The sequence below is a fragment of the Gekko japonicus genome, unplaced genomic scaffold (assembly GCF_001447785.1).
Source record: "Gekko japonicus isolate JY-2015 unplaced genomic scaffold, Gekko_japonicus_V1.1 scaffold1280, whole genome shotgun sequence".
Classification (NCBI taxonomy): domain Eukaryota; kingdom Metazoa; phylum Chordata; class Lepidosauria; order Squamata; family Gekkonidae; genus Gekko; species Gekko japonicus.
The window spans coordinates 132,823-156,258 of record NW_015165276.1 but is presented as its reverse complement, the minus strand read 5'-3'; the positions used below and the strand labels follow the sequence as shown (position 1 = coordinate 156,258).

The window sequence follows — 23,436 nt, the reverse complement described above, 5'->3', positions numbered from 1 at the left end:
CCCCCAATATTCTTTGTACGCCTAGTGTATCGGGTAACCCAGCCTCTGACAAAGGGGGATCGGACCCACAACAAAGGTCTCTGCTGTGGAAGTGCCACTCAGTTCCCTTTCCTTGGCTTTGCAGACTCTGGTCACAGGGAACCCAATCCGGGCGTTTGACCCTTAAGTCTGTGTATCGCACGAGAAGGGACTCCGACTCCTGCTTTGTGTGAACCTTGCTAGGAAATAATGCTGGAGTCTTACTGGCAGATTATATTTGTAGCGTCCAAACCAACTGGAAACCACCAAGTCCTTGGGGGTTTTTTTTTGGGGGGGGGGGTTTCCTCGGGACACTTTGGGGGTGAGGCTGCCTCCTACTCTGCTGAGCTCCCCCCACCACAAGTCCGCCTTCTTTTCCTGTCAACGGCCCACGGCCAGACATGGCTGGTCATAAGCGAGCAGCAGAGGAATTCAGAGGGCTCCTCGTGAGAAAGCTGGCAATTGGCACTCCTAAATTCTATACTTCTTTGTGTCGTGGTTAAGTGCGCGGACTCTAATCTGGGAGAACCGGGTTCGATTCCCCACGCCTCCTCTTGCAGCTGCTGGTTGACCTTGGACAAGCCATAGTTCTCTCCAGGGGTCATTTCGTAGAAAAAGAGGCGCAGGAGCTCATTAGCATAACTCATTAGCATAACTTATTTGCAAATGCCACACCCCCTGACATCACCGGAAGTGTGTCAGAAGGCAACACCCACCGCTCAGGCTCCATTGGACTGTTTTGGATTGCCAGCTATTGGGGAGGGGGAGGAACGTGCAGATCTGTCCTCACAGAGGAGGGAGAGCTTGTATCTGAATAAAACTTGGTCTTAAAGGTGCCACTGGACTGTTTTGGATTGCTAGCTATGGGGGGGGGGACGCGCAGATCTGCCCACACAGAGGAGGGAGAGCGTGTACCTGAATAAAACTTGGTCTTAAAGGTGCCACTGGACTGTTTTGGATTGCTAGCTATGGGGGGGGGGACGCGCAGATCTGCCCACACAGAGGAGGGAGAGCGTGTACCTGAATAAAACTTGGTCTTAAAGGTGCCACTGGACTGTTTTGGATTGCTAGCTATTGGGGGGGGAACGCACAGATCTGCCCTCACAGAGGAGGGAGAGCTGGTACCTGAAGGCGGGCCAGGCGGGGGCCCTCTGCAACTTGCCTGGCTGCTTCTTGCTCCTCATGGCCTGACTGAGGGCTGCTGGGAGCAAGGGGCAGGGCTTGTTGCATGTGCTCGCCCCCTGGGCTCCTTACTGCCGGAGCTCCGCTCCTGTGCGCTCTTGCAGGAAATGACCCCTGGTTCTCTCAGAGCCGTTCTCTCAAGAGCCGTTTCTGTCAAGAGCTCTCTCAGCCCCCCCCACCTCACGGGGTGTCTGTTGTGGGGAGGGGAAGGGAAAGGAGTTTGTAAGCTGCTCTAAGACTCCGACTGAAGGGCGGGGGTATAAATTCAATCTCTTTTCTCTCTCTCCTTTCATCTGTTTATTTGTTAAATTAGATTTTTTTGAACCGCCCTCCCCCATACAGGGGAGAAAGGGGCACCGCAGCCCGAGAGTAGCATTTGCCTTCTGAGAGAGACGGGGGTGCTTCTTTGGTGTGTGTGTGTGTGGGGGGAGACCCAGGAATCCTTGACTCTCCCCCCCCCACCCCCGGCCTCATGGTTTCTGTTTCCTGCAGGGAGAAGAAGGATTTCCTGGCTTCAAGGGGGACATGGGGGTGAAAGGCGACCGGGTAAGTTTGCTCCCCCCTTCCGCTCCTCCCTCCAGAAAGTCCCTCCATCTTCTCCAGGGCCCCCCCACCCCTGTTTCATAGAATCATAGAATCATAGAGTGTTAAGAGTGGGAGGGTACCTTAGAGGTCATCTAGTCCAACCCTCCCTGCACTCTGCAGGAGCAGAGCCGGAAGAGAGCCCTACATACCTACATACCTACAACACACCTGAAAGGTGGTCGTCCGGCCTCCGCTGGGAAACGTGGGTATCCCTGCTTCCTGCTTCACCCACTCTGCCTTCTCTCCGTGCTCAGGGGGAAGTTGGTGTCCCGGGATCCCGAGGCGAGGACGGCCCGGAGGGCCCCAAAGGTCGGACGGGCCCCCATGGAGATCCAGGCCCCCTTGGGCTTCTCGGAGAGAAGGTGAGGGAGGGTCCCGGCTGGCTGGGGCTGTGGCTGTGGCCACGTTCTTGGGAGGGGGGGGGCCTGGGTGTCATCTGCAGCGTGCGGCTGGGGCTCCTCTCTTCCAGTCACCTCTCCATCTCTCTCTCTCTCTCTTTTTCCCCACAGGGAAAGCTGGGAGTTCCCGGCCTGCCTGGCTACCCGGGGAGACAGGGTCCCAAGGTCAGTAGCCCCCCGAGCCGCCCAGAAAGGCCCTTGAGGTGTAAAGAGCAGTCCGATGGGAAACCGGAGGGACTTCGGAAGCTGCCCAACCCCAGGGGTCCCCAAACGGCCCTTTGCAGTCCACCTTCTGAGTTATTTTTTGATGTCCAGAGAGCACGTTTGGGAGAAGAGCTTTCAGTTCAGATCCTCCTGAACGCTGCTAGATTCCAGTGGACAAAATTTGGCGTCTAGCTCGAGATGGGTCACCATATCGAGCCAGTTGAGAGCCAGTTTGAGTTTCACTGAGAAGGCGGAGTATAGATAATTTAAAGAAATACCTAAAAAATTTGTTTCTCCCCACGGGTCTCCGACGCTTCCTGCAGTTCTGCATTTCTAGAAGGATCCGACGAGCGTTTTTCTTCCTGGAGGCTTTCACCTTCCTTGCCCCCAGTCCGTCTTCCTAATCCGCTCTCTCTCTCTCTCTCTCTAGAGTGCCTATTCTCTCTCTCTCTCTCTCTCTCTCTCTCTCTCTCCCCCCCCCCCACTTTTTGCTCAGGGCTCGCAAGGTTTCCCTGGATTCCCTGGGACAAACGGCGAGAAAGGCGGACGGGTGAGCTACCCCCTCCCTGATATTCTCTGTAGGAGGAGGTATCCTGGCCCTGGAGTGGATAGGAAGGGTTTTTTTGGGGGGATCTAATTCTGGGGCTGTGGTGGTTCAGTGGTTAAGACGCTGAACTGCAGAGCAGAAGGTCTGTAGTTCGGCAGTTCGAGACCCGAGTGCCGCATGATGGAGTGAGCTCCCGTCTCTGGCCCCAGCTCCTGCCAACCTAGCTGTTCGAAAGTAAGAAAAATGGAAGTAGATAAATAGGTACCGCTTCGGTGGAAAGGGAATGGTGTTCCATGTGCCTCTGCAGTGAGTCATGCTGGCCACATGACCACGGAAACGTCTTTGGACAGCGCTGGCTCTTCGGCTTGGAAACGGAGATGAGCACCGCATCCCAAGAGTCGGATTCGACTGGCTTTTGAGCAAGGGAAACCTTTACCTTTACTAATTTTGGGGCCAGGAGGCCCCTCTTGAGATGCCCCCAGCTACAGAGTGGGGGGGGGGAGGAGAGGGTGTTCCAGGGGCCGGGCAGGGAAGTGCCCTGGAAGCTTCAGACACAATTTGTGGGTGGAAAGGATCCCCACTCCGTTGGTGGCGAATTAGGGAGAGCCTTCCTGCGAGTCGCACACTCTGGCCCACAAGCCCCCTCTCTGGTTCTTCATCCCGACTGCCAGTGGAGAAAACGGCACTCCATCCATGCTCAGTGGCCCCTGGTTTAATATTGTACACCTTCCAGCCCTTCCTGGGTGTCTTTTACTTTCTTCTGTGCAGGATGAATTGGGGGTTTTGCCCTTCCCCCACTTGCTGGGTTAGGGTCGAGTCAAAAGAGGGGGAAAGTTCTCTGCAGGGTTCGGCACTTGAAGCCTTTCCTTGTTCGCTTCCTCCTTTTCAGGGTCTCTCTGGGAAGGCGGGCCCCCGAGGCGAACGTGGACCTACCGTGAGTACTTCAGGGGCCGGCTGGGGGGCAGGGGGAGGGGGAGTTGCCCATTTCCAGAAAGAATTGATAAAAGGAAGTCCTTCTTCACCCAAAGAGTGATTAACATATGGAATTCACTGCCACAGGAGGTGGTGGCAGCTACAAGCATGGACGGCTTCAAAAGGGAATTAGATAGGCATATGGAGCAGAGGTCCAGCCGTAGCTATTAGCCACAAGGTATAGATAGGGACTCTGGGGCAAGTGATGCTCTGTCTTCTTGGTGCTTGGGAGGGGGGTCAACGGTGGGAGGGCTTCTGGTGTCCTGGCCCCACTGCTGGACCTCCTGATGGCACCTGATGTTTTTGGACACTGTGTGGATGGGCCTTTGGCCTGATCCAACATGGGCGTCTCTTATGTTCTTATGTTCTTAAGAGACCTGGGAGGCATCCCATTCAAGGACATAACTGCTGGGCCCGTAACCTGTTGAGGTTAACTGGTGTGGTTAGTCCAGTCCCCGTTAGCAGAGTGCTTAAATAGAGCTATAAACACCTAGACACCCTTAGAGTGATGTAGCGCCTCCCCCCTGCCAATGTCCAGGCATGCTAAGTCACTCAACCCAACACCACCATCCTGCCCCCCCCAACCCTACGGCAAACCCAAGAGGTTAGCTATCAGGGCTCCGGGCAAAGGGAATTGAAGGAAGCCTCCCCAAGTTCCAAGGCTCTCAAGGGAGATGGGGGGGAGGGTAAGAGGATCTCTTCTTCCGGACTGGTTGAGACTCCACCGTGGGCTCCGGGATATGCCAACTGTTGTGTGCAAACTTGAAGCTGCTCTGCAGACTTCACGTCCTTGCCCCAGAAGATATTTTTGCCTCTTGAGTGTGTGGGGGGGGAGAAGGTACCTGGGTGTAGATCTATCCATGCTTGGGGGGAGTGTCTCAGCAACGGGGCTCCAAACCTGGGCTCCTGAAGACGGCAAAGCGGGTGGCTCTCCCCAAGTGCGGAGGTGGGAGGGAGCTGTGCGGAGAAGCCCCAGTTTTAATTCTGTGCCTCATCTCCACCTGCTTTCTCCTCCATTTCTCTAGGGCCCCAGAGGTCAGCGCGGGCCACGAGGAGCCACGGGGAAGCTCGGAGCGAAGGTTGGCTTGTGGGGCCACGAGGGAACGGGGGGGCTGGTCTACCCCCAAGGGGTTGCGCGTGCGGGGGCAGCTGTCGGAACTTCTGGTGGAGGGGTGCGGATGGGGCCCGGCCTGCACATGTAAATATGTGGGGAAAGCAATCGCCTGATTAGCTGCGGCCGGCCTCAGAGCCCCAAGCCAAGAACCGCAGGGCGTTTGTAATGCAAATGAGCCTTCTGGCTGATGCGCTTTTAAGATTTACAGGAAAATGCTCTTCGTAGGGCTTCTCTTCCACATAACCAAGCCGTAGTTCTGATAAGAGGGGGAGGGAAAGGAGTTTGTAAGCTGCTCTGAGACTCCTCTGGGTAGTGAAGGGCAGGGTATAAATCCAATCTCCTCCTCCTCCTTCTCCTCCTCCTCCTCCTCTTCTTCTTCTTATCTGGGAGAACCGAGTTTGATTCCCCACTCCTCCTCTACTTGCACCTGGCTGGATGGCCTTGGGCAAGCCGTAGTTCTGATAAGAGCTGTCCTTGAAAAAGAGCCGTTTCTGTCAAGAGCTCTCTCAGCCCCACCTCCCTCACAGGGTGTCTGTTGTGGGGAGGGGAAAGGAGAGGAGTTTGTAAGCCGCTCTGAGACCCCTTTGGGTAGTGAAGGGCCATGGAGTATCAGTCCAATCTCCTCTTCTTCTACTTTGTGAGCCACTGGTATTAAAGTCGTGAGCGAGCGACTGGGCCGCTGCATCACTTAGTTTGCTCTTCAGGAGCCCTCCCTTCCTGAGCGGAGACGAGGATGTGCGCTAAAAAACTGTGAGCTAGCTCTCGCCAACTCAGCTTAGAGGGAACACCCCTCCCTCCCCTCTTTCTTGACGTCTCTCCATGCAGGGCACCTCTGGCAGTGAAGGACCCGCGGGACCTCTCGGGGAGCGGGTGAGTGAGTGGACGGGCGGCTTTCAACACCCCCCCCCGTACCTCCAGGATGAGCCCTGGCGGACCCGGTGCTCTGTGCCCCGTGACAGGGGGGGGTTCCATGGGTGGACCCAGAAGACCCTTTCCCCTTCCTTCCTCACAGGTTGCTCTTTCTCCTCCTCCAGGGTCTGCCGGGACCTCAAGGGCCAAACGGGTTCCCCGGACCGAAAGGACCCCCGGTGAGTCAGTGACCCCCCTCTGCCCCTCTCCCTCCCTCCCACCCACACCCCCCTTCCTGGCCCACTGACGCCTTTCCTGCCCTCTGTCCACAGGGTCCCCCCGGGAAGGACGGGCTGCCCGGCCACCCCGGACAGCGTGGAGAAGTTGTAAGTCCCCCTCTGGACGGGTGCTTGCCCGGTTCCTCTTGCGGCGGCTGCTACTTAACGCTCCTGGTTGCCTCTAGGTCGCTCCACCCCCCTGCTACTCTCTCCCGCTTCCTTCTGCTCTGCTTGTACTCCTAATTTCCGCGCTACCAGGTAATGATTTATCTACAATCTCTATATTTTCACCTTTCGATCTAGTCGTCTGGTCACCATCCGGAAAGGTAGAAATGTTCTGCAGAAAATAAATCCAGATAGTCAGCTGTGTTGGTCTGAAGCAGTAGACTCTATGGAAAATAAATTCTCGAAGTACTCGGAGGTTACTCCCTGCTTACTCCTTTTTTGTGTTTCCTTTACGGTCACATTAGTCTCTACTCGAGTGTTAAAATTCCAGCTACCTGCCACTAACTCTTCGAATGTACAGTGCACTCTGGCTTCCCTCCTGTGCATTGTTACTCCAGCGTTACTCCAGGTTTACTCCTAGGTTACCCGCTAGTCATAGGAACATTTTTGCAGGCCCTCCTGTTACACTCTTGCCACTAGGAACTCCTCAGTTATTTTTCCACTTTGGCTGTTTGTGTGGCTCTTTATTTGGAGGTCAACTCGAGGCCTGGTCCCCAGAGGGGTCCCATTTTGGGAACACGGAGGCTGGGTGTTGGGATTCTTTTTGAGTAAGTCAGCAGAGTATTAAGAGACTGAGTCCATGGTGTGTATTAAAATATAAAAGTTTACTATAAACCTAACATGGGGGAAAAGGTACACAGGATATGAAAATAACAAAGAGCTATATCCTTACAGCTAAAAGGTAAAACGGGAAGGGAATGGCGTCTTCTTCACAGTCAGAACAAAGAAGGGGAGGAGAAGCCAATATGCTAAATACTTGACACCTTGGTTTCCAATCAGACTAGCAAGTTAGCCCCAAAGTTCCCGGGCATCCTACTGTCTAAACAGATTGGTTACAAACAAACATGTGACTTAACAAACATCATTAACCCTGTAAATACTGAAGTGTTTTGACTTGTAACACCCAACACTGGGCTTGTGTGGTCACCTTTGGGATCTCTGCAACGACAAGGCCCTCCTAGTCTGGCTTTCTTTGGAAGAATCCCAGCGGCCTCTGGGAGGAGCAGGCAGGCAGCGGCCGACCAGTGAAGGGCCCGGGGTCTTCCAGTGGGTCCCCAACCCACCTTCTGCTCACCCGCAGACTAGCAATGTCCTTCTCCTTCCACAAACAACCCCATGAACCGTCCTCTTGTTTTTTGGCTTGCCAACTAGCGCTCAAAGGTAGACTTCCTATGAATATGGAGGTTCTACTCCCAGCCCTGCTGCTAGATTTCTTTTTGGTATTTTTCTTATTTGTATTTGTGCGTGAGCGCACCTGGAAGTCATGGCGACCTCTGGTGACTGACCCCTACTGGGGGCCTGGAGGCTATTCAGAGAGGTGGCTGAGTAAAACCTGCCCCCACCTCCCACCCCTGGTATTCCAAGGAGGTCTCCCATCCAAGTACTTGCCGGAGTTGACCCTGCTTAGCCCCCGAGATCTGACGAGCTCCGCTGCTAGGTGTGTGTGCCACAAGCCAAAATTATTCCCAACAGCCTAAAATGCTGGTCTGGCCCAGACCCAAAGGCCTCCCCACGCCCAGCACCCTGGCATCAAACAGAGCCCAAAAAGGGCTAAGCTAAACCATATATATAAAAGTAGAAATATTTATTAAGGTGGTGGCTCAAGTGGTTAAGACGCTGAACTGCAGGCTGTGGAAGGTCGATAGTTCAGCAGTGCGAGACCCAGGTTGCCGCATGACGGAGTGAGCTCCCGTCTCTAGTTCCCGCTCCTGCCAACCTAGCAGTTCGAAAGCAAGAAATTGCAAGTAGATAAGTAGGGACCACTTCAGTGGGAAGGGAACAGCGTTCCGTGCGCCTCGGTGTTTAGTCATGCCGGCCACATGACCACGGAAACGTCTTCGGACAGTGCTGGCTCTTCGGCTTGGAAACGGAGATGAGCACCGCAACCCTAGAGTCGGACTCGACTGGCTTTCGAGCAAGGGAACCTTTACCTTTACCTTACACATGTTAAAATTTTCCTGATTAAAAATTACTTTGTCTAAGATCAGACTATAAAAGCTTATCCACTATACATACATATGATGGGTAAATACTTCACAACTGAAGACCAAACGCGTTTCGGCCCCTTAAGGGCCTTCCTCAGTGGTCACTATTATCTATATGTTCTAGACACACATTCAAAGGCCTGTTACAGAGTTTTAGTGCACATGTAATTTAACCAGATGTTGTTTCCTTGTATACTTATAATTGGACTCCTGGTATTAGTGATGGGCCATAGGTATAGCCATATCACCTCCACAACTTATTCTGGTAACAGCGATTTTGTAGGTGTGGATGTGTGTCACTCCATCAAGGTGAAAGCCCTTCTGCACTACCTGTCCTGCAACAGTGGGCACTTTGCACGTGCTCAGGGACGCTCTTTCTTTCCTGCATGTCTCAAAACCGGCTCCGGGAACCGCCAGAACAAAGTGTCTGATTTGAGCCTGGCTGAACATTTCACTGAGAGACCTTTGGTCCTTCCTGCTTCCCTCCCTCCCAGATATCTGAGAGGGATGGCAGGAAGCCTGTCTGAAAAGAAAGACTCACGACCCCCCTCTCTCTCCTCCCCTCCTCCCAGGGCTTTCAAGGCAAGACCGGCACCACTGGACCTCCGGGGGTGGTGGGACCCCAGGTAAGGAGCGGCTGATCACTCTCTGCCCCTTCCCCTTGTGGATCGGGGGCGAGGGGCTCCCAACACCGAGTGGACTCCCCGGCTCTGACGGAGGGGCACGGGGTTGGGGGTGTAGGGGGAGCCAGTCTGGGCCCAGAGTCCGGGCTGGGGGTTAAGGCCGGCTTCGTAACCCCAAGTCCTGTGGCCACTGTCTTCCTCCTTCCTCTGGCAGGGACCGGCAGGAGAAACGGGACAGATGGGGGAGAGAGGTCACCCGGGCCCACCAGGACCCCCCGGGGAGCAGGGCCTGCCTGGACCGTCCGGAAAAGAAGGCACGAAGGTCAGGAACCCTCCGATTCCGGTGTTCTCTGTCGGGGGCCGGGGCTGCAGAAAGGAGGGCGGGGAATGCTCCCTCTAAGCCGTGGAGTCTCGCAAGCCAAAATTCTGCTTTGTGAGCTGACTGGCATTAAAGTTCTGGGCGAGCATTTTGACTGCTGCATCAATCGGTTTGCTCTTCTGGAGCTTCTTCCTGAGCTAAGAGGAAAAAGTGTGAGCCGGAGGCTAAAAAACTGTGAGCTAGCTCACACTGACTCAGCTTAGAGGGAACACTGGTCTATGCTCCCTCTAAGCTGTGGAGTCTTGTGAGCAAAAATTCTGCTTTGTGAGCTCCTGGCATTAATGCTGTGAGCGAGCGATTGGGCCGCTACATAAATCAGTTTGCTCTGGAGCCCTCCTTCCTGAGCTATGATAAAAATGTGTGAACCAGAGGCTAAAAAACTGTGAGCTGGCTCACACTCACTAAGCTTAGAGGGAACACCAGTCATCATCAAGGCCAATGCCTCCCTCTAAGCTGTGGAGTCTTGTGAGCAAAAATTCTGCTTTGTGAGCTACTGGCATTAAAGCTGTGAGCGAGCAATTTATTGATTTATTATTTGTATTTATACCTTGCCTTGCCTGACAGTGCTCCCTCTAAGCTGTGGAGTCTTGTGAGCAAAAATTTTGCCTTGTGAGCTACTGGCATGAAGGTTGTGAGTGAGCGATTTGTCTACTGTATAAATTAGTTTGCTTTGGAGCCCTCCTTCCCAAGCTCAGAGATTGCTTCTGGCACAGCTGTTCTCTCAAGGGCAGTTCTTGAAAGAGCTCTCTCAGCCTCGTCTACCTCACAGGGTGTCTGTTGTGGGGCGGGGAAGGGAAAGGAATTTGTAAGCCGCTCTGAGACTCCGAGTGAAGGGCGGGGTACAAATCCAATCTCTTCTTCTTCTTTGGCCAGAAGAGCAAAACAGAGGACTTCTTAGAGATAATGGTTTCATTTAAAATAAAGCATAACTCTCTTTAATTAGGCAAGAACTTTCAGCTCTGCTCCTGCAGAGTGCAGGGGGGTTGGACTAGATGACCTGCAAGGTCCCTTCTGACACTAACATTCTATGATTCTATGAAGAAGTTGATAAATGTAAGCAGGAGCAAATTACCTCTAAGAATCCTAAGTCTGGAGATCGGTCGTGATGCCTAGAGGCTGGCAACCAGTGTTCCCTCTAAGCTGAGTTAGTGTGAGCCAGCTCACAGTTTTTTAGCCTCTGGCTCACACATTTTTGTCTTAACTCAGGAAGGAGGGCTCCAGAGCAAACTAATTGATGCAGTAGCTGAATTACTCCCTCTCACAACTTTAATGCCAGTAGCTCACAAAGTAGAAATTTTGCTAGCCTCAACCGTATTTTCGCTGCCAGGTCAACGTTTGGGAGCAGCAGGAAGCGCAGTGCCTTGGAGGAGGTTTCGGGGTCTCTGGCAAAGAACGAGATCTTTGGGGAAGGCCGATGCAGAGCGTCCTGGCGGGGAATCCAGGAGCGGGGCCTTCCTCCTCTGTGATCGCCCTGCATAAGTTAATTGAGGCCCGTCTTCTGGGGGGGGGGCTGTTGGGGGGCCAGGGCCGTCTTTGTGCTCCTGGGCTGAGCGCGTTTGTAGGACAGCCAGGTTTTCTGTCTGTGTTTCAGGGGGATCCCGGCCCTCCCGGGGGCCTTGGAAAGGACGGCCCAGCGGGACTGCGAGGCTTCCCTGGAGAACGCGGCCTGCCGGGGACTCCTGTATGTATCTTTTCTCCCTTCCCGGGTTGATGCTCAGTTTCCGGACACGTTGGAGGCGTGGGGTGGTTCAACCTTCCTGAGAAGAAGCGGGAAACGTTTTGGAGGAAATCTGAGCTATTTTGTGTTGGTAACGGAGGGGGCGTGCCTCAGGGGCAGAGCATCTGCTTGGCGTGCAGAAGGTCCCGGGTTCAGTCCCCGGCATCTCCAGCTCAAAGGTCCGGGCAGGAGGTGGTGGGGAAGACCTTTCTCTGCCTGGGGTCCTGGGGAGCCGCTGCCAGTCTTGAGAAGACAAAGGGGTCATTTCCTGCCGGAGCACACAGGAGCGGAGCTCCGGCAGTAAGGAGCCCAGGGGGCGGGCACATGCAACAAGCCCCACCCCCTGCTCCCAGCAGCCCTCAGTTGGGCCACGAGGTGCAAGAAGCAGGCAGGTAAGTTGCAGAGCCCCCCACCCCCCTGGCCAGCCTTCAGGTACAAGCTCTCCCTCCGGTGTGATCTTTGCATCAACCCCCCCCCCCACAATAGCTAGCAATCCAAAACAGTCCAGTGGAGCCTGAGTGGTGAGTGTTGCCTTCTTCTTTTTTTCTTTTTTTATAGTTTTATTTATAAGATTTTAAATTGTTTACAAGAAAATAAACATATACTAAAATGAATATACATTAGAGTCTATTGTTTCGCTCTTTCTCTATCCACTCAAACAGTCCCGACCACCTTTTCTCAACAAGCTCTTCTCATGTAATAATACTTTCAGCTTTGTCCTGGCAGAGGAGGGAGAGCTTGTGCCTGAATAAAACTTGGTCTTAAAGGTGCCACTAGACTGTTTTGGGGCGGGGGGCGGGGGGGCTCTGGAGCTTACCTGGCAGCTTCTTGCTCTTCTTGCGGGGGGGGGGGGGCTTGTTGCATGTGCCCGCCTCCTGGGCTCTTTACTGCTGGAGCTCTGCCCCCTGGGCTCTTTACTGCCAGAGCTCCGCTCCTGTGCGCTCCTGCAGGAAATGACCCCTGGTGTCGCCTAAGATGCAAAGGAGTTCCTGCTACAAAAAGAGCCCTGGCCGAGCCCCAAGAGGAAGGCTCTGCTGCTAAGTAGTGCATGCAGAATTAAACTTTGTTGGTCTTAAAGGTGCCGCTGGACTCTGACTTTGTCCCGAGGCTTCCGATCAGAGGGACCTAAGTTAAGACAAAGGGCTTTTGCCCAACTTGCACCTGGCTGGACGACCTTGGGGAAGCCGTAGTTCTGATAAGAGCTGTCCTTGAAAAAGAGCAGTTTTTGTCAAGAGCGCTCTCGGCCCCGCCTACGTCACAGGGTTGTAGGGAGGGGAAGGAAAGGAGTTTGTAAGCTGCTCTGAGACACCTTTGGGTAGTGAAGGGTGGGATATAAATCCAATCTCTTCTTCTTTTACCTCACGGGGTGCCTGTTGTAGGAAGGGGAAGGGAAAGGAGCTTGTAAGCCGCTCTGAGACACCTTTGGGTAGTGAAGGGTGGGGTATAAATCCAATCTCTTCTTCCTCCTCTTCTTCTTCCTCTTCTTCTTCCTCTTCCTCTTCCTCTTCTTCCTCCTCCTCCTCCTCTTCTTCTTCTTTTAATAAGTTTATTTATACATTTTCTATTACATAAAATAACGAACATAGTAAAACATATACATTTGTTGGAAGTACAAATGGAAGATCTTCTAACAGTTTTTTTTTCCACCCAGTTATAAACTTTCTGCCATCTATTTTGAAAAATTGTTTCATCTTTTCTTCTTCCTCTTCCTCTTCTTCTTCTTCTTCCTCTTCTTCTTCCACAATGTTATTTCTGTCTTCATCGTATCGTGTCTTCATTGCATCGTGCCGTCCTTTAGAGAAGGACTCTCGCAAGGCCCACCTTGACGCCCCCCCACCGTGTTCCACTGCTGCGTCTACTCACGAGTAGGCGTGTCACTGGGAGGGGACTGGGAAGTCGCTTTGGCGAATCCTCCACGGGAGGGGGGTGCAGCCCGCACAGGAGAAAGTCCCTAGAGAGCAAGAAGCAACCGGGGACCATCCAAAGTAATGAGAGCATCCAGACAAAAAGGGGGTGGCTCTGGTGGGGGGTTCTCTTTGCGTCTCCCACGCTTGCCCTCTCCCCTCTTGTGAGCAGTGCCAGTCTGGCCAACAAGGTTCTCTCTCTCTCTCTCATTCTCTGCAGGGCGGGGGTGGTTTGAAAGGCAACGAGGGACCCGCCGGACCCCCAGGACCTGCCGTAAGTACTCCTGTCCCCCTCCCAGCCCTCCCGCCCAAGGAGATCTTCTGTTCCCAGCCTGGGTGTGGCTCAATGCTCCCTCTAAGCTGCGGAGTCCTGTGAGCGAAAATCCCACTCTGTGAGCCTTAAAGTGGTGAGCGAGCGATTTGGCTTCTGCATAAATCAGTCTGCCCTGGAGCCCTCCTGCCTGAGCCGAGACAAAAATGTGTGAGCCGGAGGCTAAAAAGCTGTGAGCCGGCTCACGCTCACTCAGCTTAGAGGGAACGCTCCCTCTAAGCTGTGGAGTCCAGTGAGCGAAAATTCCACTCTGTGATCGAGCGATTTGGCTTCTGCATAATTTTAGGCTGATTTCGCACTAGAGCTGCCTCGATGTTGCGCCGCCGTTTGCCCCGATACCATTGGTCAATTTCACACCCGAAGCCGCGGGGCTGCATTTGACCCACGGCTTCGCCCGATTTCCTCCGCAGTTTCGTGATCCTCAAAAAAACAGGATTATGAAACTGCAGGGGAAATCGGGCGAAATCAGCCTTAGCTTGCCCTGGAGCCCTCCTTCCTGAGCCGAGACCAAAATGTGTGAGCCGGAGGCTAAAAAACTGTGAGCCGGCTCACGGTCGCTCAGCTCAGAGGGAACACTGGTGTGGCTGTGGCTCCACGCCCAGCAGATGACCAAACAATTGCTTCCTGACCCCCAAAGTGGCGAGGGCATCTCAGTCTTGAACCACCTGCCACGGGTGGCGGACCCACGTTACTGTCCTGACCCCCGGGAGAGGGTCACTGGGTGTGCGTGGGAGGAGGTATTTGTGAATTCCCTGCATTGTGCAAGGGGGGGTTGGACTAGATGACCCTGGAAATCCCTTCCGACTCTTACGATTCTATGATTCTGTCCCGGGAATCCAGCGCGGGAGGGAAGGGAGAGGGGGAAATGCCCCCGTCTGTAGGGCGGGATCAAACATGTCCTTGTGTGCCAACCCCCACCCAAAATCTCTGCAGCTGAGGAACGAGCCCCCGGGCGTTATCCGAGGCTCAGCGCCTGGCCCTGTGGCACAGACGTGTCAATCAAACCGTTTAGAAGTAGGAGGGTCCTGTGGCTACTGCAGGGAACGGCCTTGTATGGAACTGACCAGAAAAATCACCTGGTGGGATCAGATCTCCCCACCCCCACCCCGGTCCCACCTTGTCCCCTTTCCTGTCCATTGCCAGTGGCCAGCTGGAAACGCAGCCAAGGGAAGGTCGGTTTTCTATTGTTTTCTCCCCCGTGGATGGTAGACTGCTTCTGAACATAGAGGCTCCATTCCCAGCCGTCGCAGCTGAAATCCCTCGCTAGACTCATTCTCGTTTATTTTTATAACAGCTGTTTGTATGGACCCCGTTTCCCTGCACGTTTTTAAATTTCCCTTGCAACGGGTTCATACGTATATTCTCCTTGTCTTTTCTCTTTTTTTGTATTTATATTTATTGGTGTTTAACATGACGTTCAAATGCATTGCAGTATACATTTTCTAGCAAACGAGTCCTACGTATATTCTCCCGATTCAGCCTTCTGGCCGCTCACTTTGGTGCCCCTGTGTTTGGTGAGGGCCTGCGTCAGCTTTGAGCATCGCACTGTGGTATCTGATGGTACCTCTGAGGCAAAGGGGACGGAGTGATGCTGGTATGAATGCCTTTTCCCCTGAAACTCTGCTTCCTCTAGGTTTTGACTCAAGGGTACTCTTTTTTTCTTCTTCTTCCAGGGGTCTCCGGGGGAGAGGGGGACACCTGGGTCTGGAGGCCCCATCGGACCCCCGGGAAGGCCCGGGCCTCAAGGACCTCCTGGCCCTGCGGGGGAGAAGGGTGTGCCTGTGAGTAGGGGGGTAGCACCAGGACTCCTGGGTTCCCCCAGGAAGGGGGGAGGGGAGGAGAGTCAGGACAGCTGGGAATGGGGGAGTGAAAATTGCGTGACGCCTCCCCAACACACACCAGTGTCAGGAGCCGGTAGATTGCCAGGTTTCCTGTGGGCTTGGATCCAGGTGGCGTAGACGTTTGGGCCTGGCTGCGGTCCCTCGGTCTCACTGTCCCTTTTCCTCCCAGTTTGGTGTAGTCACGCAGGGGTGGCCAAACTTGCTCAACGCAAGAGCCGCACAGAATAAGCGTCAGAGGTTTGAGAGCCGCGGGGGCATGGGCAAATAGCACACGCACGTTTTTATCAGAAAATATGTGCAGGTTTGCTTTTCTATTAGCGCTAAATGTGACGGCCAGAAATAAAAAACCAAAGGGTCAAAACAGATATTGAAGAGAGCCAGTTTGGTGTCGTGGTTAAGTGTGCGGACTCTGATCTGGGAGAACCGGGTTTGATTCCCCACTCCTCCACTTGCACCTGCTGATGTGACCTTGGGTCAGTCACAAGCTCTGTCAGAGCTGTCCTTGAAAAAGAGCAGTTTGTGTCAGAGCTCTCTCAGCCCCACCCACCTCACAGGGTGTCTGTTGTGGGGAGGGGAAGGGGAAGGACTTTGTAAGCCGCTCTGGGACTCCAAGTGAAGGGCGGGGTATAAATCCAATCTCTTCTTCTTCTTCAAACTGAGAGCAAGTATAGTGGTTAAGTGTGCGGACTCTAATCTGGGAGAACCGGGTTTGATTCCCCACTCCTCCACTTGCACCTGCTGATGTGACCTTGGGTCAGTCACAAGCTCTGTCAGAGCTGTCCTTGAAAAAGAGCAGTTTGTGTCAGAGCTCTCTCAGCCCCACCCACCTCACAGGGTGTCTGTTGTGGGGAGGGGAAAGGAAAGGAGTTTGTAAACCGCTCTGAGACTCCAAGTGAAGGGCGGGGCATAAATCCAATCTCCTCTTCTTCTTCTATTTGTCCAATGATATTTGCTTGCTAACGCTATTTATTTGCCTATAAGAGGGAGAGAAAAAGAGAGAGGTGGAAAGAAAGAACGAAAGAGGTGGAAAGAGAGAGGTGGCGAGAAAGAGAGAGAGAAACAAAGAAAGCAAATAGATGGGAGGGAAGGAGGGAGGGAGGGAGGGAGAAAAAGCACGCCTCCCCTTCGCTTCCCCAGCTGCCCTGCCGGGAGCCGCACATTATGTGTGAAAGAGCCGCATGTGGCTCCCAAGCCACAGTTTGGCCACCACCCCCCCCCCGGTGTAGTGGTTAGGAGCACAGACTCTAATCTGGGAGAACTGGGTTCGATTCCCCCACTCCTCCACATGCAGCCAGCTGAGTGACTTTGGGTCAGTCACAAGTTCTGTCAGAGCTGTCCTCTCTAGGGTGGTTCTCGAGAGAGCGCTCTCAGCCCCGCCTGCCTCGCAGGGTTGTCTGTTGTCGGAAGGGGAAAGGAGATCGCGAGCCGCTCTGAGACGCCGAGTGAAGGGCATGGGGTAGAAATCCAGTCCAATCTCTCCTTTTTCTTCTTCATTTATTTATTTAGGGATTTTTTATTCTGCCCTCCCCAGACGAGCTCAGGGCGGATCACATCAAATCGAGTCAAAGACTCGTTACAATGATCTCACATTAGAATCATTAAAACAACAATAAGATTGGTAGCAGCAATGGAAATCTGTTCGGGCCACAAGGTTGGGAAACGAAAGCACGGGGGAGTGAAAGCCGAGCGGGGAGGGCACGTGACCGCCCCCCACATCAGTGTGGGGAGTAGGTGGGCTTGGATCCAGGAGCCGTCGGCGTTTGGGCCTGACTGTGATGCCTGGGGTGAGAGGCCTGGAGGTTCTGGAGACCTGAATCCCCCTCCACAGTGGGCAGCCAGCCGGCCCTCACTGCCCCTCGGCCTCACTGTCCCTTTTCCTCCCTTCAGGGCGAGAAAGGTCCCCTCGGCCCCGCCGGCCGTGACGGAGTCCAGGGTCCTGTCGGGCTGCCTGGTCCAGCCGGACCCCCGGGGGGCCCAGGTGAGGACGGCGACAAGGTAAGAGCCCCCCCGGCCGTGCCCTTTGCATGACCCCCATCTGGTAAGAGCCCCCGGCTGTGCCCGTTGCATGACCCCCATTCGGTAAGAGCCCCCAGCCATGCCCTTTGCATGACCTCCATCCGGTAAGAGCCCCCGGCCGTGTCCTTTGCATGACCTCCATCTGGTAAGAGCCCCCGGCCGTGCCCTTTGTGGGACCCCATCTGGTAAGAGCCCCCAGCCGTGCCCTTTGCATGACCTCCATCCGGTAAGAGTCCCAGCCGGGCCCTTTGCATGACCTCCATCTGGCAAGAGCCCCCAGCTGTGCCCTTTGCATGACCTCCACCCGGTAAGAGCCCCCGGCCATGCCCTTTGCATGACCCCCATCTGGTAAGAGCCCCCAGCTATGCGCTTTGCGGGACCCCATCGGGTAAGAGCCCCCAGCTGTGCCCTTTGCATGAAACCCATCCGGTAAGAGCCCCCGGCTGGGCCCTTTGCGGGACCCCCATCCGGTATGAGACCCCAGCTGTGCCCTTTGCATGACCCCCATCCGGTAAGAGCCCCCAGCTGTGCCCTTTGCGGGACCCCCATCCGGTAAGAGCCCCCAGCTGTGCCCTTTGCGGGACCTCCATCTGGTAAGAGCCCCCAGCTGTGCCCTTTGTGGGACCCCCATCCGGTAAGAGCTCCCAGCTGTGCCTTTTGCGGGACCCCCATCCGGCCACCCCTCTGGCTTCTGGACAGAGCTCCCTCACGTGATCCTCCTCTCTTCTCTCCAGGGCGAAGGGGGCGATCCGGGACAGAAGGGAGCCAAGGGCGGCAAAGGGGAGCATGTAAGTGTGATCCGGCATGTTTGGAGGGCACCCCTCTCACCCGGGGGAGGGAGGGAGGGAGGGAGAGGAAGTGTGTGTGTGTGTGTGTGTGTGTGTGTGTGTGTGTGTGTGTGTGGGGGGGGGCTGTTGTTTCCACCTTCCCCATCGGAGTCACTCATGGCATCCTTGTCCTGTTCTCCTCCACAGGGGCCACCCGGCCCTCCCGGCCCATTGGGAGGCGTCGGGCAACCGGGAGCAGCAGTAAGTACCACGCCCTGCAGTGTGGGCCACCTCTGGCTTCTTTCAAGCCCCTTGTACACTCCAAGGGCACATCCCCTCCTCTCAGCCCCGGGGCGTAAGGGAGACACCTCTTCACCCAGCAACCGACAGTGTCCTCACCATGGAGGGCGTTGTGGTCCCACGAGGCCTCCCCTGTTCTCCCACCCCCTGCGGGTCCACTGGGGCACTGTGGTGTTTGTTTATTATCAGGGGTCCTTTCGTAGAAAAAGAGGTGCAGGAGCTCATTAGCATATGCCACACCCCCTGACATCACCGGAAGTGTGTCAGAAGGCAACTCCCACCGCTCAGACTCCACTGGACTGTTTTGGATTGCTAGCTATTGGGGGGGGGGGGACATGCAGATCTGTCCTCGCAGAGGAGGGAGAGCTTGTGCCTGAATAAAACATGGCCTTAAAGGTGCCACTGGACTGTTTTGGATTGCTAGCTATTGGGGGGGGGACGTGCAGATCTGTCCTCGCAGAGGAGGGAGAGTTTGTGCCTGAATAAAACCTGGTCTTAAAGGTGCCACTGGACTGTTTTGGATTGCTGGCTATGGGGGGGGGGAACGAGCAGATCTGTCCTCGCAGAGGAGGGAGAGCTTGTACCTGAATAAAACTTGGTCTTAAAGGTGCCACTGGACTGTTTTGGATTGCTAGCTATTGGGGGGGGGGAATATGCAGATCTGTCCTCGCAGAGGAGGGAGAGCTTGTACCTGAATAAAACCTGGTCTTAAAGGTGCCACTGGACTGTTTTGGGGCGGGGGGGCGGGGGGGCTCTGCAGCTTACCTGGCTGCTTCTTGCTCTGACTGAGGGCTGCTGGGAGTAGGGGGTGGGGCTCGTTGCATGTGCCCGTCCCCTGGGCTCTTTACTGCTGGAGCTCTGCTCCTGTGCGCTCCCGCAGGAAATGACCCCTGTTTATTATTATTTATTTATTCCTATAATTTGTAAGGAGCTGCGGTGGCTCAAGTGGTTAAGACGCTGAACTGCAGGCTGTGGAAGTTCAGCAGTTTCAGACCCGAGTGTGCCGCAGGACGGAGTGAGCTCCCATCTCTACTTCCAGCTCCTGCCAAACTAGCAGTTCGAAAGCAAGAAATTGCAAGTAGATAAATAGGTACCACTTCGGTGGGAAGGGAACAGCGTTCCGTGCACCTCGGTGTTTAGTCATGCCGCCCACATGACCACGGAAATGTCTTCGGACAGCGCTGGCTCTTCGGATTGGAAACGGAGATGAGCACCGCAACCCTAGAGTCGGACACGACTGGCTTTCCAGCAAGAGAACCTTTACCTTTTACTATAATCTGTACCCCGCCCTCCCCACCAAGGCAGGCTCAGGGCGGCTTACAGACAATACGTGAGAACAGTTAAAGCTCCATATTTCAATAAAGCCACAGATAATACAGAATAAAACCTATCATAAAGTGCTAGTATAATTCATAGCCGATGGCGGCATTGGCCGGCACCCATACTTCCATCCCAGCTGCAGTCTCCCCCGTACAGAATACAGCGACACCGGGCACGGATTTTGCAGTGCGGGTTGTGTTTCCCCAGTGGGGGCTCTGTGCATCAGAAGTTTTCAGTGGTCAGTCCTCTCTGTGAGGAATTTCACATTACCCTTTTTAACTTGTTTTGAAGCCGTTTTTGATCCGTCGTGGAGTAAACCGGTATAGGGCTGCCATTTCACACATGGCTTTCCCCTTCCGGTAAAGAGCTGGATCTGAAGCGGTTTGCCATTTCAGACTGCACCGCTTTCCCCCCGCCATTTTTCGCCTGTGCAGGCGATCTCCGGCTTTTTTTTTAAACATTTGCTTTATAGTGCTATAGCGATATAGCGCTATAGCACTATAACGCTATAAAGCGAATGTTCCCCCCCCAAAAAAGCCGGAGATCACCCACGCAGGCGAAAAACGGCAGGGAAAAAGCGCATCGGAACCGGGAGAGGAAACTGGAGACTACTTGGAAGCGGTTGACAGGTAAAACGCTTCAGCCCCGTTTCCTAAACAGGACAGAAGCGTTTGTGTCTGAAATTACAAATATATTCTGGTAGGGAACCGGTTCTAAAACGGTTCTGTCTGAAATGACAGACCAGAAACGGTTTGGGAACCGTTCCTCTTCCGGAATATATAGTCTGTCTGAAATTCCTTTTGTGTGTCTCTCTCTCCCGCTATAGGGTGCTGACGGGGAGCCCGGAGCGAGAGGTCTCCAGGGCCACTTTGGGCCCAAAGGCGACGAGGGGACGCGAGGGTTCAACGGCCCCCCCGGGCCCATCGGGTTGCAGGTGAGCTTGCGGGAAGCGGCCCCTCCTCCCTCCCGACCCCCCAGGTTGGTGCACCAAAAACCTCGGGACTCTTCCCTTTCTCTTTCTCTCTCTCCGGACAGGGTCTTCCGGGACCGTCTGGGGAAAAGGGCGAGACAGGAGACGTGGGGCCAATGGTACGTACCACCCCTTCCCTACGAGCGCCTCTCTCTGCCCCCGAAATTCGACTCGCTGGTTATTTTCTTTTCTTTACAGTTTTCAAACTTTATTAAATCCAAGATTGCAGCACGAATCGGAATGGAAGCACTGGAGCAGAACACGTTCTCAAATTGAACTCATTGATCATCTAAGTGTAATTCTGGGGATAAGCTTTCGTGGGCATGCTCACTTTTGAAGACGTGGGCATGCACACGGAAGCCTGTACCCAGAATTAAACTTTGTTGGTCCCAAAGGTGACGGTGGACTCAAACTCTGTTCTGTTGCTTCACACAAACACAGCGACCCACCTGGATTTATTTGACCATCTAGTATTACATAAGAACACCAGAGAAGCCAATGCTGGATCAGGCCAATGACCCATCTAGTCCAACAGTCTGTCACACAGTGGCCAAAAACACCAGGTGCTCTCAGGAGGTCCAGCAGTGGGGCCAGGACACTAGGAGCCCTCCCACTGTTGCCCCGTCCCCCAAGCGCCAAGAAGACAGAGCATCCTTTGCCCCATAAGAACTTAAGAGAAGCCAATGCTGGATCAGGCCAATGGCCCATCCAGTCCAACAGTCTGTCACACAGTGGCCAAAAACACCAGGTGCCCTCAGGAGATCCAGCAGTGGGGCCAGGACACTAGAAGCCCTCCCACTGTTGCCCCGTCCCCCAAGCGCCAAGAAGACAGAGCATCCTTTGCCCGATAAGAACTTAAGAGAAGCCAACATGGGCTTCTTTTAAGTTCTTGGCCCATCTAGTCCAACACTCTGTCACACAGTGGCCAAAAATGCCAGGTGCCATCAGGAGGTCCAGCAGTGGGGCCAGGACACTAGAAGCCCTCCCACTGTTGCCCCGTCCCCCAAGCGCCAAGAAGACAGAGCATCCTTTGCCCCATAAGAACTTAAGAGAAGCCAATGTTGGATCAGGCCAATGGCCCATCTAGTCCAACACTTTGTCACACAGTGGCCAAAAATACCAGGTGCCATCAGGAGGTCCAGCATGGGGCCAGGACACTAGAAGCCCTCCCACTGTTGCACCGACCCCCAAGCGCCAAGAAGACGGAGCATCCCTTGCCCCATAAGAACTTAAAAGAAGCCCATATTGGATCAGGCCAATGGCCCATCTAGTCCAACACTCTGTCACACAGTGGCCAAAAATGCCAGGTGCCATCAGGAGGTCCAGCAGTGGGGCCAGGACACTAGAAGCCCTCCCACTCTTGCCCCCCCAAGCACCAAGAATACAGAGCATCACTAGCCCCAGACCGAGAGCCCCTATCTATACCTTGTGGCTAATAGCCACTGATGGACCTCTGCTCCATATGCTTATCTAATTCTCTTTTGAAGCCGTCCATGCTTGTAGCTGCCACCTCCTGGGGCAGTGGATTCCAAGTGTTAATCACTCTTTGGGTGAAGAAGGACTTCCTTTTATCTGTTCTAACCCGACTGCTCAGCAATTTCATGGAGTGCCCACGAGTTCTTGTCCTGTGAGAAAGGGAGAAAAGTCCTTCTTTCTCAACCTGTTCTATCCCACGCATAATCTTATAAACCTCGATCATGTCACACCTTCTGATCTCTCCCCACAGGGACCCCCCGGACCCCCGGGGCCACGAGGCCCAGCCGGACCTGCCGGTGCTGACGTGAGTGTGTGCCCGTCCCTGCCTCCCCCCTCCCGCCCAGTGACTCAATCTCCAGGGCTGGCTCAGTTGTAACGCAAACTGTCTTTTCTCACCACAGGGTCCCCAAGGCCCCCCCGGAGGCCTGGGAAACCTGGGCCCCCCAGGGCAGAAGGTAAGCAGGGTCCCGATCTCCTGAGACTTCTGGGTGGCTTTCCTGAGGGCCAGGCTGACAGACGGGGCGCCCTCCTGGGTGCTCTGGAAGATGGGCGCCCTTGGAAGACTCGGAGTGGGGGAAGCCGAGAACCAGGCCGCCCTGAGTTTTCCACAAAGGCAACAGTGTGTGTTTGTGTGTGTGTTTGTGTTTGTGTGTGTGTCTGTGTGTGTCTGTGTGTGTGTCTGTGTGTGTGTCTGTGTGTTTGTGTGTTTCTGTGTGTGTGTTTGTGTGTGTGTGTTTGTGTGTGTGTGTCTGTGTGTGTGTGTGTGTGTGTCTGTGTGTGTCTGTGTGTGTTTCTGTGTGTTTCTGTGTTTCTGTGTGTGTGTTTGTGTGTGTGTTTGTGTGTTTGTGTCTGTGTGTGTGTGTCTGTGTGTGTCTGTGTGTGTGTTTGTGTGTGTGTCTGTGTGTGTGTTTGTGTGTGTGTCTGTGTCTGTTTGTGTGTGTGTGTTTGTGTGTGTGTGTGTTTGTGTGTGTGTGTGTGTCTGTGTGTGTGTCTGTGTGTGTGTTTCTGTGTGGGGGAAGCCGAGAACCAGGCCGCCCTGAGTTTTCCACAAAGGCAACAGTGTGTGTTTGTGTGTGTGTGTGTTTGTGTGTGTGTGTGAGAGAGTTTGTGTGTATGTGTGTGTGTGTGTTTGTGTGTGTCTGTGTGTGAGAAGGGGGACTTATTTATTTATTTATTTAATTTATACCCCACCCTCCCTGTGAGTGGGCTCGGGGCGGCTTACACATTTGGTCCATAAATGGCCATACATTCACATTAAAACAGATTAAAATTCAATTGCAATAAAACAAGAGTCCCATACACTGCTAGTGCCGAAACATTCGGTACATAAGATGGCATGCTGGAAATACCAAACAAGTTTAAGTTCTGCCCCCCTCCCTTCTCCCAGATTCCCAGACATGTTCTGAATCTAAAAGCATAATAAGAACATCGGAAG

At 54.1% G+C, this 23,436-nt stretch overlaps 1 protein-coding gene across 1 annotated transcript in view; it reads left to right on the top strand.

Moving 5' to 3' along the window:
• COL11A2 (collagen, type XI, alpha 2) overlaps positions 1–23,436 on the top strand; it is a 136,535-nt gene that overhangs the window by 86,779 nt on the left and 26,320 nt on the right. Inside the window, exons 30-52 of the mRNA XM_015410260.1 lie at positions 916–929; positions 1,543–1,569; positions 1,693–1,746; positions 2,040–2,147; positions 2,295–2,348; positions 2,884–2,937; positions 3,824–3,868; positions 4,932–4,985; positions 5,846–5,890; positions 6,055–6,108; positions 6,202–6,255; positions 8,930–8,983; positions 9,195–9,302; positions 10,951–11,040; positions 13,201–13,254; positions 14,985–15,092; positions 17,040–17,147; positions 17,903–17,956; positions 18,143–18,196; positions 20,382–20,489; positions 20,591–20,644; positions 22,252–22,305; positions 22,403–22,456. Coding sequence (XP_015265746.1) covers positions 916–929; positions 1,543–1,569; positions 1,693–1,746; positions 2,040–2,147; positions 2,295–2,348; positions 2,884–2,937; positions 3,824–3,868; positions 4,932–4,985; positions 5,846–5,890; positions 6,055–6,108; positions 6,202–6,255; positions 8,930–8,983; positions 9,195–9,302; positions 10,951–11,040; positions 13,201–13,254; positions 14,985–15,092; positions 17,040–17,147; positions 17,903–17,956; positions 18,143–18,196; positions 20,382–20,489; positions 20,591–20,644; positions 22,252–22,305; positions 22,403–22,456 — 1,463 coding nt within the window. The remainder of the gene's footprint in view (positions 1–915; positions 930–1,542; positions 1,570–1,692; positions 1,747–2,039; positions 2,148–2,294; positions 2,349–2,883; positions 2,938–3,823; positions 3,869–4,931; positions 4,986–5,845; positions 5,891–6,054; positions 6,109–6,201; positions 6,256–8,929; positions 8,984–9,194; positions 9,303–10,950; positions 11,041–13,200; positions 13,255–14,984; positions 15,093–17,039; positions 17,148–17,902; positions 17,957–18,142; positions 18,197–20,381; positions 20,490–20,590; positions 20,645–22,251; positions 22,306–22,402; positions 22,457–23,436) is intronic.